The sequence below is a fragment of the Spea bombifrons genome, chromosome 1, assembly GCF_027358695.1.
Source record: "Spea bombifrons isolate aSpeBom1 chromosome 1, aSpeBom1.2.pri, whole genome shotgun sequence".
Classification (NCBI taxonomy): Eukaryota; Metazoa; Chordata; class Amphibia; order Anura; family Pelobatidae; genus Spea; species Spea bombifrons.
In genome coordinates this window covers 143316167-143334174 of record NC_071087.1, presented here as the reverse complement: position 1 = coordinate 143334174, position 18008 = coordinate 143316167, and the positions used below count along the sequence as shown (strand labels likewise).

The 18008-nt window shown below is 37.0% G+C and overlaps 1 protein-coding gene across 9 annotated transcripts in view; it reads right to left on the bottom strand.

The window, feature by feature from the left end:
• Positions 1–3213: 3213 nt before the first annotated feature.
• Positions 3214–18008, bottom strand: part of ARHGEF28 (Rho guanine nucleotide exchange factor 28) — an 87966-nt gene continuing 73171 nt past the window's right edge. For 7 of the 9 annotated variants that reach the window (XM_053475588.1, XM_053475597.1, XM_053475620.1 and 4 more), the window contains 14 exons: positions 17674–17796; positions 16060–16177; positions 15177–15431; positions 14238–14314; positions 13853–14031; positions 13118–13209; positions 12743–12925; positions 12306–12443; positions 11217–11317; positions 10385–10423; positions 9349–9396; positions 8297–8776; positions 5472–5754; positions 3214–4110 (listed from right to left, as the gene is read on the bottom strand). In XM_053475588.1, coding sequence (XP_053331563.1) covers positions 3929–4110; positions 5472–5754; positions 8297–8776; positions 9349–9396; positions 10385–10423; positions 11217–11317; positions 12306–12443; positions 12743–12925; positions 13118–13209; positions 13853–14031; positions 14238–14314; positions 15177–15431; positions 16060–16177; positions 17674–17796 — 2298 coding nt within the window. In that variant the 3' untranslated portion in view covers positions 3214–3928. The remainder of the gene's footprint in view (positions 4111–5471; positions 5755–8296; positions 8777–9348; positions 9397–10384; positions 10424–11216; positions 11318–12305; positions 12444–12742; positions 12926–13117; positions 13210–13852; positions 14032–14237; positions 14315–15176; positions 15432–16059; positions 16178–17673; positions 17797–18008) is intronic. The other 2 variants (XM_053475613.1, XM_053475605.1) reach the window with 2 other exon arrangements.

Here is an 18008-nt window from a genome sequence, read left to right as displayed (position 1 = left end):
GAAGAAGGTCCCCCCGTGGCAAGGTAGAAAGGTAGTGACGAATTTGGTGATAAGTGAAGCGCTCCGACCACGTAGGAACGCGGCCCGTTATCAACGAACCCAAGGGCAGAATCCCACCCTCCCCCAGGAGCGCCCGAGCCTGAACAGGGGCAGGAACCCCAAGAAAATCCAATCGACCCTCCCCGCGCCCCGGCGCAAAGTCCGGATTAGTTAGTTATTATTTAATACCAAGTGTTCCTTTGTATGGTATAAAAATGCAGGCACAAGGAAATAAGATATGTTAATTCAATTCCAGCTAAAGATCACCTGTTCAAACAACCCCGTAACCCTGCCCTTCTGAAGCCAGAAGATATTGCCAGACTCTGCGGCAAATATTTCCCAAACAGGGTTCCACCAACTGCGAAAAATAAATAAATGCTGTAGAGTCTTCTGGAAAAAGGCACAACGAAAAAACAGTAGCTTTTATTGAACTTATTGCCCATCTCTTCCAGGTGTCGGCAGTTGCTTAGAAAATTACCACACACAAGTCAACTTTTATTACTAATTTTAATCTTGCATTTTAGTTGGGAGTGTCCTTTTCTGGAGGGCAGGTAGGGCTAATGTTTTTGTTATCTTAAAAAAAAAAAAAAATAAAGAAAACCTTTAAAAAGTTTTGATTTTAGTCTACGTTTATTATTCAGAGAGACTAGAACTAGAGGTCATATAGCCAAAATACACATAACCATGTCAGAAGAACCTGCTAGGATTGTGGCAGGTAGAGTTCACGTAATTCTACGACTTACAAAAAAACAATACTATGTGGGATATTTCTGAAACCTGGAGATGGTGAATTTTCCCTGCCATTTCATGTACTCTTTGCCAAAAAAAAAGTATAAAAATCTGGGGCATTTTTGAAAGAAAAAAAACCCCCTAAAAATAAATTTTTGCCAAACGGCTGCAAGACGAGTGCAAACATACCTTATAAAATATCCTGGGCTGGTTCTCTCTAATAATAAATTACATATATATACTTTTGCGGGGATATTTTGAGCTGGCGGGCTGCTAAACAGTCCCAAATGAAGCGCATTACATGCAAAATGTAAGTGTGTTTTTCATGCTAGATGTTGGAATAGGTAAAGAATGCCTGTCCTTGGAAAAAAAAAATATACAATTTCTTTGGGTGCACTAAATATGAAAAAGCGGTATTATTAAAGAAACATGGGAAAGCGTTCCCGGGCATTAAGGCCAAAGTAGTATTTCCTAATTAAACATATATGACATCATCGTGCGTACACATGAGCTGAAAATATACTCTAAAGTAGTGAAAGCAGCCATTAAAGTTTTTTTATTGTTAAAATTCCCGCTGCTTTTTCATTGGTGTGTGGATTTCAGCGCATGGTTAAAGCATAGGATGTTGCGCTGGTGGATCGGGCATGTATGTAACGGACTACGGAAAACTGGTCTCCATCCTAGATTAAAATGTTACCTTATATTATAAAGAGCCAAACGTTCCCTGCACCTTTTTTCCCTGATCCCTTGTCTTGTGAGTAACCACAGATGAGCCATTAAACCCGCAACATAAAAAACCCACTTTTTATTGAAACTGAGAAATAATAAAGAATTATCTTTATTATTTTGTACGGTTTAATAAATATACCGTTAGCTGTTTACTTGAATAACTGAAAGCTGCTTTTTAAATGAACACTAAAATGTTTTAAGTGTTTAAAAGGATTTAAAACAATACTTTAAGGGAAAAATAAGGGTAGACAATCAAATGTCTTGTCGCAATACTAACAGGGTTGAATTTTTTTTATATTTTTTTTATAAAGTGTCCTAATTTAAATGTTAGATGGTGGGGTATATGTGCAGGCACCAAGTGACCATCTGTATATTTTAGAAGGGATTTACAAACTGAATACAGCAAACAAACACTAATGCAATAAATAGGACTTTATCAAACATTTTTATATTTTACACAGAAAGTACAGAGTAAACGTTTATTAGTATTGAGTAGGAGGGTGAAACAAAACCTGCTTTCTCGAGTAATATTCTGGCATTCTTACGAATGCATTAGAAACGGAATAAAGGACGTGATGCAGCAGCTGTAATAATGTTTTAGAATTAATAAAGCACTAAGACAGTTTTCGGCTAGAGAGTGCCCCAAAATATCACTAAGCTCACACTTGACTTAATGAACTTAAAGTTCAAATGCCCCTGACACTATTACACTGAAGTTATTGGGTCCAATTGTGTTTTTTTTTTTAACCACGGCTTTTACTTTTATCAATGGTTTGGAAATCAATCACATCAATATATTAGATATCACTACAGATGAAATAAACTACATGTCAAGGGAATTAGAATATTATCATGAATATTACACAGTACAATTGTGTATATAATAACATCTTCCAAATATAGATCATGTGTATAACGCAGAAATAGAGGAAAATTCCATTATATAGGAGATTCTACGGTATTTAAAAGGAACATCTCCAACGCGTTTTGTGTTATCTACGTAGAGAATGTAATAACGTTTTAGAGTAGTGTGAGAGGGGGGCTTGCAGATTCAGGAATCCCATAAGGTTGTATGGAATTTTGTCTATAGAGACCCACCTATATGGGTCTGCACGCCATTCTTCTTTTATTGGACTGTTTACATGCTTCCAGATGCATAGTTCTAAAAAGTGACCGTTTAAAAAAAGAAAATAAATCTAGTTAGCAATTACACTTTGCATGTATCAAAATGCATATTTGGTCATTGTTGCATTAAATAAATGGTGCCTTAAGACAATCACACCCAACAATGTATTTAGTTTTTGTGAACATAAAAAAGGTAAGTGCATAGATAATAGATCATTACACCGTATCTGTTCATTAGGGCATCTGGGACTGGGGGTCATCCACATAAGGTTATCACATCATGAATTTGAAAAAAGGATTTAGCAGATGATCAAAATGTTCTACACATAAAGGGGTTAGGTTTTTTGCAATGAAGTGTAACACAGGGGAGATAAGGCCTGGGATACTGGGTAATAAAGGTAAGTGAGATGACAGCAAAGCCCAAAACGACCCACTGAGCCAGACTCTCCCGCCGGACTTCCTTGCAAGCATTTGGAATGACCCAAAAACAAGCATTTTCACCTCTTGCTCGTCACCTCCTACATCAGAAAACAGCCAGGATCCGATTTGTCCGACTCTATTAAGTAACATAATACACAATGGACCCTTAAAGAGATTAGGATAACATGTATTTTGTCTTAGTGTCTATAACTGTATACATTAATTACATAGAAAGGTGCTGAACACGTCACTGCTAATTTACAGCATACTTCAACAATAACTTACTTGTTTTTCACAAGAAATAAACATATATATATATATTTATACATAAATTCACCCTATCACTGCCACACAGACTTGTAAAAGCAATATCTTCAGTGCCAAAAGGGGTCACTAACTGTAAACCCTTCGATTTCAGAGGTGTGCAAAGCTTGCCCTTAAGTATTATGGCATGTAAGTAGTGGTAAGTTCTCGTTTAAACAAAATGTAGACAAAGAAAACGTCTTTGAAATGTAATGTAACAGATACCCAAGTCCTTGGCTTCAAGCAAATCCACAAATGAAGATTGCCGTTATATATCCAGAGATCTTTCAGGTTTCAGCAGTAAGTCACGTGTAGCAGTTTGTAGTAGCCAAGGATATGTGTCTGAACGGCTTACCAGATGAGTGGTCCACAGCAGTTGGGTTGTCACATGTGGACCTCTTGACTACAGGGAAAAACATTTAAGGGTATATCTGTATCCACAAAGAGCTCCGTTGCCAATCAATGGCAACTATCCAATGACAAAATGTTTCTATATCATGTTACATCTTTTGGGTGAATTGGTTTTCTGGTTCTACCAGCAAACAAGAAATTCCTAGGTTATAATAGCCATTTTCTTCCACGTTCAGAGGTATACAATATTTTCTTCAACTCTTCCATTTTCTACACTTTGTGCTGTGTCCACAAGGGGATTTTTCAACACTTCTGTGGGATGGGATGCTTCAGTGTTCTGGGCACTGAAATGATGTCCTCCAGAAGATAAAGCCAGTTGGGTTCCACAGGATATTACCTGGGCTGCATTCAGATCTGAAAGTATAAGTTGATGAATGATTAATTCCTATGCAATGATTATTCGTATTATAGAGGTACTATACATCTCAGGTTTTATTATTAGTTTAGGATTAGGAATAGCGGCTAGAGTTCATAGAATTGAAAAATATTCTTAGTTCTATTGCTGAAACCAGGGGTGTCCAACCTGCAGCCCTCCAGCTGCTGCAGGACTACATCCCCCATCCTCCTCAGCCAGCCCCTTAGCTGAAAGAGCATCATGGGAGATGTAGTCCTGCAGCAGCTGGAGGGCCGCAGGTTGGACGCCCCTGGCATTAACGTTTACAAAAAGCATAGGTGCACAGTGCTCCAGCCATAGTTATGACACTTCCTGTGGTTGAAGTTTTAATCCAAAAGAGTATAGATTATTCTTTATACGTGGTATCAGGCAAGCCCAGATTGGCCATCGGACACACGAGGCAAACGCCCAATGGTCCAGTGGCCAACAGGGCTGCATTTTTTACCCATACTGCAGTTCTAGCAGTAGTGAACATAGTGTGTGCATATCCAGCCTTACAGTGACCGGGCTGCTTTATCATCCCCAAACTGGCCCTGGTATAGGCCCATACATGTGGTCTATGCTTATTAAACAAACCCCACACACAGAAAAGGGAAGGGGACTAAAACTTAAGTTACTCACCAGATTTTCCTGTTTAGTTTGTTTATATTTATTTATATTTTGGAAAAATCTAATTAGAAATGTAGGATACCATTAATTAATCACTTTCCTAACAAAACCTGAATAAAACTGTCAACAAATACCAGTAAGATTTAACCTACTTCTAAATTTCAGGTTCTATAAGTTCTAGCTGCTCATCCATCTACAGAATATTTGACAATAGAACAAAAAAAACAGCAGTTGCCAGATAAGAGTTATGCAATACGACTGTAGATGAATTTTCATAGATGTTGTAATACTTCTTAGATTACTTTTATCTTTATGATTTTGTGTTTTCTAGTTGTTACTAGGCTACAACTTTGAGTGAGAGCCTTATAAGAATACTGAAAGGTGTAAATTGTAGTTTTTGTTGTTCTAGAGTGCAAAACAAAATTAGTAAGGAATATCAGTGCCGTAACTTCTGGTGGGGATAAACGTTCTTTTATCGCCATATAGTATTTATTTGAGAAGTATTATAATTAGAAAGTTCTGTGTTGCAATGACAGACTATAGCATTGGAGTCACATGTCTCCTTTTTAACTGACCAATGAAGCAATTATACCATACTGTACTACAAAAGATATATTGAGAGAAGTCAAAGTGCAGCCATTTTCTCCACACCTGTCTACAATATTTGTTAACGTCTACTTTCCATAAAATGTCATCTTAAATTTCTATTTACCATTATTACAGACATCTTTATTGCTGTGACGGGTCCTTATGGAGGAACGTTCAGGCCTCTGGTGGTGGGAAACCATTGAGGACCAAGGTTCATTAGCATTGCCCGACGTTGTATTTTCGACAACCTGTGTCGTGTTTGAGACGGAGTGGTTATTCACGTGAGTGTCCATGTATGCAGGGTTTTGAAGTGTTTCAGGATTGTTGAGTGAAATCTGAGCCAAAGCATTGTTGATGTAGATGGAGTCTTCGTTTTGTAAACTGTCAGACTGATGGTTTCTTACACTCTGTTGCAGAGAAAAGAAAATGACTGAGTTCTACGGCGCTGTGTACAATAACCAGATAAGAGTGCGGTACGTCAGCATTTCCCGGCACTTTCTTATTATTATAATAAACCTCCGTCCCAGCTTTATTAGGCCCCCTATTTAATAAAGCACAGCTTGTTTTACAAAAGCACATTTTAATGTAAAGTAATATGTTTCCTTACACTTTGGAAAACTTCATGCGCTCATTCCATGTGCCAGATAAGCCGACAATAAAATTAAACAACTATAAATAACCACACTTTTTGCTTTTTTCCCAGTTCCCGGGATAATGAGGGTTTTCACTTTGTCAAATGTATAACACGACACCTTGAAACAAATGTGTAAGTTATGAGTTTTCCTGACGAGTGGAAAGCCTACAATTAGGGTGCATTTGCCTCGAATACTTGAACGCAAGCTCAGTACGGAGTATACAAAGCAAAAACATAGGACAATAATCGTAATAAAAAACACACAAAAAAGCTGATGTATCCCTTGCCTACATGTTGAAAATGAGGACAATACTTTCCAATATATATTTGCAAATTTATAAAACACTTGCGTTATGGCCCATCAGAAATAACTCAACGGACATAGTATCCGCTGGCTTGTGAGATATGCCTATCGTATCATGCGCGGGTTGTATGCCAGGTACAGCGGGAATCTGCCCACCAAGATATTCGTACTTCCAGAAGTTGACAGAATGTAAATCAAAGATCATATCTAGATCAATGTTTTAAGGCATACGTACATGCCTGTGCATCCGTATTGCCATATTCTGAGTGGACACAGACACTTGTAATATGAATAATCCAAACAGACGTCCACACAACTGTGAACAACGATTTTTATGTTAACCCAATATATTTTGGTTCAAGGTGGGCACATATCGAAGATGTGTTTTATTGACACTAATTTCTATTTTTCACATTATGATCTGGATTTACAGGCCTATGATGTGTAGTCTTTATTTCCCATTCACACAAGGACACCGCACCTTTTTTTCATGGCAGTAGATTGTTTTGGGAGAAAAAAAAAAAACCTTTGTACAGATCATAAAAGATTTATCAGACCACAAAGCAGAATAGAGAGTGGGGCCTTGTGAAAAGACATGTATACAGCTGCGCAATATTTTTCTATAATATTTCAGTGAATCTATTTCATGTTGCTAACCTCCATAACACAAGAGAATAAAATAAAGTAACACTCCAGAGCTTCATGGGCAAGGTCAATTCAGATCCCTTAATCATATAAAAATACATCTCTTGTTTTATATAATTACTTATATTGCACATAATTATTTTATCTCAAGGGACATCGGCCATCATATACAGACATTGTAATAGTTCCCTTCACATTTTGGGGTTTCCTTGCAGATTCTGCAGAATTTTGCCCACCTATGCTGTAGAGATCTGTTTCGCCAAAAGACACTTCTCCTGACGGGAGATATACTTACTGCCAGCACTGGTTTAATGAACTTTTATTTACATTTAATAGTTGAGGAAGCTGCTTAGGATACTTTAGTGTCCATTTAACATTTCACTAGTTTTAGGTTTGTTTTATGTTTGTAGAATTGTATTCAGAAAATTCTGTATTGATACAAGATTTCCAGAGTGATATTAATGAATTAAGTAATCTGGTTGCTCCTCAAGCAATGTCACCATTCACAAGAATCCCTCTGCTGTTATGTAGTCACTTCGTATATAACAATAAAGGGCAGCTCTATGTTTTTGGGAGTCCTAAGCATATGCATAAACCAGGGAACATATTATTTATCATCACAAACACATGGACAAGAAATGTAAAGGAAAATAACACACATGCTCAGAAAGATATAGTGAATGTGTGAATGTTTGATGAAAATCATATTGTTTTGGCTAAGCATGAAATTACAAAGTATTTACTAAGCAGTCTCCCGTGGGAACCTTTTTTGGAGTTGGCCATAGTTTAGTTATGTTTTGTTTTTTTAACAACTGGATCCATCCCAACTCTTGCTGATAATATGTTATTGGTGGTAGCCCAAATTGATTTCAGACAAGGCAAAGTTTCAAGCGAGTCTTCCTTTTTGTCAAGCTCGCTCCATCAACTAAGACTAAACTGCCCCTTTATATTTGCATGCTATAAACGCTGAGTTGTGTATAAAGGTCAGTTCTGTTAGTTAATGTAGTGCTATTGTCATAACAACCAATAGATTGTTCCTGCTAATTGCTCTTTACTAGAATATTCCTTAAGATACAACTTACCCAAAACTATATTTGCTTTGCTGGTCCCTATTTCTCCCAACACACCAAACCAATTACTGCTTCGGAAACCAGCCTGAAAAACCTTATTAGATCATACTACCAATAATTATTATTATTATTTTTATACTGATAATATGGAATTGTGCCTATAAAAACAAGAGGCTGGACCGTGCAACTCATTGTTTGGATGACAACAAGAGATGAAGTCGGACAGACTTGTGTTGGGGAGCATCGGCCCCCATGCATTGCATTCATATGTTGCTCTATTCTATGGGGCTGCATACCTCTGTTCTGCTGTGGGAAAAGATAACTGGCAAGCTGTTTTGACGCGTGTATTTCCAGTGCCTTAGGCGTTTCTGGTGCACGCCTAGCTCTTCCCGCTCTTTCTCCACCAGTCTTTGCCCTTCCTTCAGCCTCTCCAGGTTCTGGTGGAATTCTTGGACTTGCTGGCCCAGCTCTTCCTGTTTCTCCAGCAGGAGATGCTCTTGGCTTTGACAGTCTCGCTCTCTCTGCTGAAGCACATTCTCTTTGTCATCATGTTCCCTTTGTTTTTGGTCACATTCTCTGAGCCAGCGTTGTTGTTCTTGATGAAATTGGTGCTGAAGTTTCTGTAAATTGACCATCTCTCCGCGGTGCCTTTCTAGGTGGCGGTATTGCTCTTGCAGAAGGACCCCACGAGCAGAAAATCCTCTATTGCTTAATTCATGGTCCTGGCGAAGCACTTTCTGCAGTTCTATATGGCTGTCTTGCATGGCTACTGCTGCCTGTCAAGGATTGGAGTTTGGACGCAAAATTAAATATGCATAATGATACAAATCTTACAGGGGAAAAAGGTAAAGGCGACAGGCACTTTAGAGCATTTCTTAATACTTCTTGAAAAACAAGACTCAATTTAATTGTTCCATTAAAATTCTGTTTCCATAGATAACATTATCTGCTGCCAATCCATAAATTGTAAGAAATGGTCCACATCTCATTTACAGCCAGAAACTGTTTCACAATTAAAACCATTTCTGCTCTTATTAGAGTGGTATATATACATTGAAAGACACATGGATTTGGTGCGAAGGATCTTATAGGGTACAAAGCTACTTCCACTGACATCTTTTCGATGTATATAGTTTAATTTATATAGTAGTACGATAGAACAACAATCCTGAAGCATGAAGAGTTGTTATATACAACTCCACTAGCTAGATCCGGAATGACCTAACTGGGAGGAGAGGCAGCATTTCAGCTGACTGTGCTCTGTCTTATCTTCTCCTCTCTGGACCAGCCAAGCTCCATCAGCTCACCATGTTATAATTGACCAAAGAATAAACAGGGAAACAAGTACCTGTATACTGTATAACAGCCGGGTAAGGTTCTGAACTGCTTGCAACACCTGCAAAGAAAACAAAATGGTTCAAAAATCTATTCCGCACAAACCAAGCAAGCGACAGCCCACCTCCAGTAATGGAACGTCCATGTTAGTTTAATGAGGACGGATATATCCGGCTCATGCTATTCAGTGATGGTTCTCTTGCGTGTTCTAATCAAGGTTACCTGTCAATGTGTTGGAATAAAGCTTTAGAGGCAGGCCTACCTTTAACACATTGTCAGCCTGACTACCTATATGCCAAACCGACAAGACAGAACATTTGGACCACATTTTAAATGGGTCAAGCCAATAAATTTACTTTCCTTTCCTACAATATTTCTAAGTGCACTTATCACAATAAAATCAACATAGGTTGTGAGGGCATGTAACATATCACTGACCCATTTCATTTTTCTATTTTTACACCTCACCTTGTTATTTTTACACGGTTTTAATTCCTCTAAGGAGGTAGCCCTGATCCTAACTAATCTCAGAGGAAGTTATTCTAGTCAAAGTAAACCTTTGGGTTTTCTCTTTTTTCCCCCTACAAGTATAAGGTAACCATACTAACTATATAATATTAGTGCATATGGGATTTCAGGAGTGCTTCGTGTATTTTATGGGAAAATGCATTTTTAGAGGCAGTTTATTGAAATTATATATATATATATATATATATATATATATATATATATATATATATATATAGGCAAAAGGTGGTTATTGTTGACCTTATTTGCATGTGCTTACCCAGAATCCCTTGTGGTTGTGGCTGCACCATGAGATTTCTGAGGGAAAAAAACAAGCCTTCTGGCTTGTCTGGGGTCTGTAGATGAGTGTTTAATAATGCTTCCCATCACCTTTACCCACCATAACCTATGTAATATATATATATATATATATATATATATATATATATATATATATATATATATAATGTCTGAAACAAACCAACGGGTTTCAGTGAGAATACTATATAAGGCAGGATTTGACATTTCACCGGGTAGCTTACCTCAGGTTGATTAGAACTTTCAGAATCAGTAACATCTCCCTACAAAAAAAACACACAATACATCATCCAGTCAGTTGAAATAGTTCAGCCTAGTTCTGAATTACAAAATGTTCCTGAAAACAAACTAAAACAGAATGTATTGCTGGCGTCAAGCATTAGTACGAGTGATGGTGTCAGTGCGCACTGCAGCATTGGCTAAGTATTTCTGTTTATGTGTTATTTGTTAAAAAAACCGGTGTATGTTGTGGTTATTTTGTAATAAATATATGAGTGAACATTAACATACGCAATATTTTCAAGAGGGAAATATGTAGACATAATTACAATTATACAGTATATTAGAAGCACTGTGTTGTGATTTATGAATGTTACAAATAACCAGCGGCTCTTTATTTCCATCTTGTGGTTAAATTCCAACAATGTCTAACGCATGGAATATCTTAACCCTTTAAATATCATGTACGGCAGGGTAGCCACGTCACCGCAGCAGTGTAGATGTTTTGCAGTACAAAATATCTTTTTATTGGACTAATATTTCATTTTAAGAATGCACAAAGTTCAAGAAGATCAACCTCCCTTTATCAATATTGAACTTCATAAAGAGAAGCTGATACTCTCGAAAGCTTGCCTTTAAAATAATTGAATTCTTTCCATCTGTATATGCATTTATATATATATATATATATATATATATGTATATACTGACAACAATATCGCAGGATGACATAGCATCAGTAAACATTTATATTCTTTGCAACTGCACTGTATTTCACTATTTACACAGAACTAATACGGATAGATAATAAGGACAGGATAATTCGCTTGAAATTACCTTTTCTTCAGAGTAAGACATCTCAACGTCACTCATATTAGAGAAGGCCAAGTCGGAATCGCCAGAAGCGTTTGCCTCCTCTATTTCTTCTGGATTCAGTGCTAAAAATGATATTTTAGAAGCCCAAATATAAATTTTATGTTAAAAACTATCAACAGTATCTTAAATTGTTTGCAAAGGAATTGCCAATTTGCCAGTTCCACACATATGCTGGGTTGTAAATCAGTAGATTAGGAAATTAGAAGGGAGGAACAGCACAAGACAAACTTTTTAACAGTAAAATTTACAGCCGCTAGTAAACAGATTAATTCTATATTAAATGTATTTCAGCAGACTATAAGGAAATAGGGGGTGGCATAGTAGGTACCGTGTGCTTTCTCCAGTCTTTTGGTAAATAGCTGAATGCATTAATATTTTCTTAATATTAATGTATTCCGCTATACATTATAGCTAATTAATGTATTCCGCTATACATAACAGTGTATATTAATATTTTCTTAAAAACTGTGACAATTGAAGGATGATTGTAATTGAGATAACTGTGGACATAATAATCTAATAATAATCAATCGTATTTATTTTTTTTTTATCTGGAAAGGTGTTTTTGTTCTACATTAAAAAGATGAGCTAAGGCTAAGGAGAAAAATGGCAATTTCTTGTCCTGATTTTTTATAATTTTTTTCATGGAGCTATGGATGTATACATATCATTTTTGTTTTAATGAATCTCACTTATCAGAGTTCCTCTTCCCAAAACGTGCATACAAATAAAACTGAATCTCATCCCCCAAAACAGGCAAACAGCAAAATGCTATAGCCGATATTTTTAAAAGGCTTTCAGATCAGGTGATTGATGATTAATAAAAATATGTCATCAGTTGAAGTATGCTTTACCATAAGGGAGAAGTAAATGCATGTCTATAGGAAAATTAGGGGTAATGAGCAGTATATACAACTTACAGACATCCTTCATAAACATCACGGAATTTTGATTAAAAAAACACCCAAGTCCAAGTCTTCTGCCAATTAATTAGAATATATATATAGAAGTAGGCATACACAGACTATGCTGGAGTTTACTATTACTTACAATCAAACGGTAATTCTTGCATGTCCTCTGATACCTCAGAATCAATGATTTTTCTTGGCGTGCTGGACTTTTCATATTCTTCTGGGAAGCAAGCTGGACTTTCCAATTGTGATGTAATGGCAGAGTACAGATTTTCAGCTTTCAAAATACAAAAATAACAATTGGTATATTTTTTTAATTAAACGTTTTCCTCCTGTTCATATAGTTATATAAATAAAAATAGAAATTCAAATAATACAATACAGAAGGCAGTTTTCATAAACACAGTTAAATGATCACGTTAATTTGCAGTTATTGTAATCACAAGGTTGAATGTGTGAATATTTGTTATGATCACTTAGTGCCTGGGTTCAGCATCACTACTATAAGAACATACATTGCTTAAATTATATATATATATAGCTCCTTAAGAGACTTTCTAGCAGTTGTAGACGTACCTTCCTTTAGCGCGGCTGATAAGAGAGTGGCAGCATGAGGAATTTCACCGGAATCTGCCTTTATGAGAAGCTGGGGTTCTACATTCACATCGCTTCGGCCGCACAGTGCTGCCAGTTCAGCGTAGATTTGCAACTTTTCCTCCAAATAACTGCAAATCTGTTGATCGTGCATATTCAAGACTTCTAAAATAAAGAGAGATCTGTAGTAATCTACAGCTTCGCCAAAGGTTATCAAACTTTTCAAAGTGTGATCGTCGGGGTCACCAGGTTTACCAACTTTTCACACATTTTTAATATCCAATATTTCACCGGTCATACAGTTTACAATGTGAAATCCTGTTTATATGCAAATTTTCGGAATTTAAGTAAACATACCCTGGAATTTTTGAGCCTTTGCTGCTCTTGCCTCTGCAACACGTTTATCTTCATCTGACTCGCAGGTTTTGCCTTCATCTTCTTCAGGACAGCTTTAGGATAAACAGTAACACGGCATTAAGGAACTGCTACAAATGGGAAAGTAATACCAACACTCAATCTCTTATATCCATAGACCATGTATAATTACAAGTTAGACAGTGCAGGTTAGACTGGGGTCAATAAAAATGATGCGTCTCCCAGTGGTTCAAAAAACTGACTCCATTAAAACAGTCATCAGCAAGGCGCAACACATGAACCGACGCTGTTTTGTCTGCAACAAACCCACAACAAATGATCTGCCTCTTCTGTTCCTATTCAAGCTACTGTACCCTCATCCAACTTCAGCGGACCGGTTTCCAGGTCTTCCAAGACCCGGCAGATCTCTTAACGCGTAAAGAATTTTTGCCGTTTTATTTCCAACCTGCCGTCTCTACTTATCAGTATTACACATCAGAGTCGTAATTCATTTGCTTCACTTGGTATATTGCTTCCCAATGTGTTTACAAATATATTGATTATGGCAGAGTACACAATTATGAAGCAGAAATATTTATTACATTTGCAGTTTCCCACTGTTTTATTAATTGCTATGGCATCCCCCAAATGCAACAATTATTCAAGGACGTCGGAGTATTTCCCCTTAAATAAAAAGTGCCGATTAGCCAAAGAAAACAAGTGAAATAAATAGAGTACCTCTGTACTGCCTCCTGAATCTGCCGCATCCAGGAATTGCGTTCTTCTTTGGAACTGGTATGGATTTCGTACATTTCAGGTCCAGCAGATGAGGCACTTATCAAAAACATCCCACGTTCTTCGTTCGCCACTTCTCGAACAATCAGCTTTTGGAGACAAATAACCGGGGGCTTCTGATCCTGTATTAAATGTTTAAGCAAAAACACGGTAGTTGATCTCCGGGGATAGGCACCTGCATTCTATACAAACCCATACAGACCTGCCAAATAAACGTCTGTACTGGCTTCTACTGATCTCTATGGAAATGTCATTTTCCGCGTGTGAGGTCATTACTAGCTAAGTAGTGTATGCCAGTTCAATAATTGTAACAAGTTAGAAGACCTACCACTGCAGCAAAAATATACTTTTGATCCTTTTCTTGAAGAAACAGCAAAACATCGGTTAAAAGGAGGGCTTGAATATCTGCAGTTAGATGGGGAAAAAACATGTTTTATTACGCTGAGCAAATCCTGTGTGTCATGAAAACCCTCTTGTAGTTTATATAAATATGCTACAATATGCACTGTAATAAAGCAAACTAAATATGTATCTTTGCACTTGTCTAATATTAACCACTACTGTGTTGATTTGAAGCTGTTAAAAAAATCATCTTATATCAACAAACAGAAGTATAATTAGTTTCCCTTTTCCAGCAAAAAAGAGGCAGCCTTTTCATAGACCCTCATTAGCCAACAGTTATTTCTAAGGGTGGAGCATTATTTATTATTATTATTATTTTTTTTATAATTCAAAGAAGATAATCTGGTTAATTTTTATCTGTAAGACAAAGACAATGCTGAAAAAATGGAAAGGTGTCTGCTTTGGATGACATTTAATTTAAAAAACAAAAACACAAACCTTATAATGATATTCTATGGACTAAGTGGGTCTACCATGTGGTCCTTACTGCTTATTTTGATTCTGGGTCATAACTTATTGAAGCCAAACAAACATTCTCCTCTCCAGTTTAGACATCATGCCCTTAAAAAGATTACGTATAAAAGGCCATTCCAGGGATAAGTAGTAGAAGTGAAGCAATCAGCGTGTACACTTCATTGGATATGATAACTTTCAGGTATTATGTCATGAAACAACTAAGAATGGTCTCCAATGACCAACAATTCTTCTCCCACAAGCCTTAATATTTTGGCAATATTTATTGCACCGCATTACTTCAATCACACATTTAACTCTAGTTCCTATTTGAATTTAAAAATTCATCATCATTATTGGCCTCCAAGAGACAGGTATACAGTGCGGGTTAGCTGATCATTCTCATTTGTACCTTTAAATCTCCCAGTAGCGGTTTTCCAGAACACCAAGCCTTCATGCAGAAGCGCCCGCTCTTTGACTTGCAGATCCTGTTTTCTGAACGCATGACCGTTCTTCATTTTTGTGTAGGTCTTATTCTCGATTCTATTTAGAATCTCAAGCAGTTTTTGTTCCTTCTCAAACTCATTGACCCGCAGATCCACAGCCGCAATCATGTCTTTGATGAAACTTAGGGCTTTGCAAAGGTCCTTGTGTTCCTCCGATCCTTCTAACATTAGAGATAATTGTCATAAGTAGTCAAATGAAATATGCCAAATCCAAATTATTGTCTTCCTATACTAAGTTAGTACAAGTGATTTATCTGCATCATATAAGTTCTAGACCAAAGGTTGAAAGCATTCTTTTCACTAAATGTCATGGATCCGAAAAGTAGACGTTACTAACTACAAAAAGCTGCAGAATCAGCTTTAGAATATTAACACTTCCATACAGCATCCAAATCAGGACACCTGTATTGGAGTGCGTGGCAAGAGACGGTAGGGTCAGGGCCGGCCTGGAAGTGGGTCCATCCTAAAAGCAAGTGGCAGGTGTAGTCACCTTTCCTGAATAGCCACCTTATGACCCTATTCAGGAAATCTTTGGTTAGACAGAGAAGAACTGAGAATCTTTCCAACAGGTCTATGCCCCCATTGCAGGTACCCACGAGAGTGCCTGAAGATTGGGACTTAAGGTATGATATAGAAGAAGAACTGCTACTAATCGCTTCTCTTTGGGAAATATCTTACCTATTTATAGAAATTGGCATATATTTTGATCATAGCTAGGTATTTGGTTAGAAACCAGCACAAGCTGTACTACTATTTGCCATCTGAAACGCTGGAGGTCATTGTACTGACCTGGCGTGTACCGCAGTACCCTTTCCACAAGTACTGGATACTTTGTGATACGCTGCGTTACAAGAAGGATGCATTCTGGGATTCCCCGGCGCCGAGCCAACAAATTACTGCTTTTCACCTATAAAAAAAACAAATTAAAAAATTGTTTACAGAAATTAATTCTTTCAGAGGATACCATGAAAACTACCAGGATTCTATTGCAAGAACACAAACATTGAGTATATGTACATCAACAAACAGTTCTCTACAAGGTAAGTGCAAGTACACCGAAATAATTATATATATATATATATATATATATATATATATATATATATATATGAGAAAATACTTAATCACTAACCTCCTGGATATCATCTAGTAACTGGTCTGCAGAGAGAGGGGCTAATATAGAAATTTTATTTAATAGACTTCACTACAGGTGGAATTTAGGTGAAATGAGGCCATTTCAGTTCAATGTCTTAACGCCTATTAGTGAATGAAATCCCTAATAAAGAAAAGTGTAGATAGTTGGTGAAAATGTATAAAAACTATGCAAATCAAATGACAGTATCTGTATACAAATTCCAATACAGTACAGCAATAGTATATTTGTGTATTTTACAAAGCCGCTTCCATATGAAGGATTGGAATTTAAGTTCAGAATGTTTTTATGAATTTACGTAAAACTAAGATATCTGGAACACACGGTGGCCTGAACAGATTATCCACATAATTGCGCAGACGTGTACCATTTTCTTCTTTGTATTTACAGAAATGGCCACCAGAGGGCACTAAAGCACTCTCTCTAATAGTAAGACACGCTGCATTACTAGGGGCCCTTTTTTTGCACCAATACTAAATTGCTTAGAATGAGAATATACCGCCTGGAAGCAAACTGCTCTGCAAACTTATTTGCGCTGTATATATACACAATACTAAAGCATCAGGGTCTGTTTCTAGGCTGCTTGTATTTAATACCCCTGTATTTAATGGAACAGGAGCTTGTAAAGCGATGACAGTGAGAAGTAGAGATAAGATTCACACTGATATATCTATCTCCGTAGGGGCTGAGGAGATCAGAAGAGATAACCAAGGCACATTAAAATCTTAGTTCCAGGACAACAACCAAACGTTTTTATGTTTATGCAACATTAAACACTGTATTGTGCGGATAGTCATAGTGAACGATGTTCCTTAAAGGTGTTCTGGGGCCACATGGTTTTTTCTAGCTGTCGACTTCTCATCTTTATTGGTAATCATTAAGGCAGCAGTGTAATGTAGCATTAAGAAACAAATAAATGATGTCAACTCCACCACAAGCTTTTCTTTTGGGGGCTTTATGGAGCCTATGACCGGACCACAAGGATTTCTTTCTAAAGGTGTAGAAGCTCCTGGAATACTCTTTGTGCTTGCAATGCAAATGATGCATGGATTATTCCTCATTTGGTCTTAATGTAACTGACCGTTTTTAAAGGAACAGTCCAATATTTTTTTAATTATTATTATTTATATTTATTTTAACAATATATGGAGCCTCCAAATCATTGCAGTGCGTCTGCATGGTGTCAACTGTTGTTTGGTTAAACGCTGAACCCAACTACATCTAGGATGGAAAGTTGGAGCATGACTTACTTTTATGAAGTTCTGGAATTTTTTATTCTGCTGCAGCTCTTTGAACAGGTTGACCGCCTCTATGTGATGACTGCAGAATTCACCATACATCTGCTTCATTTGCTGAGCATTCTCTGCCGAAAACTAAGCCGTAAATAAACATTGAAGAATAAATGTGAATATAAACCAATTTAAATGCTTAACATTAAAAGCGATACCATATCTGTCATTATGTCATTTCACTTATTCTGGAGGCGTGGTGGCCCCCAGATCCATTTTACCCAATGTTTCTGCTTGACACCATGGATGACAATATATAACACATCTATTATATCTATTACATATATATATATATA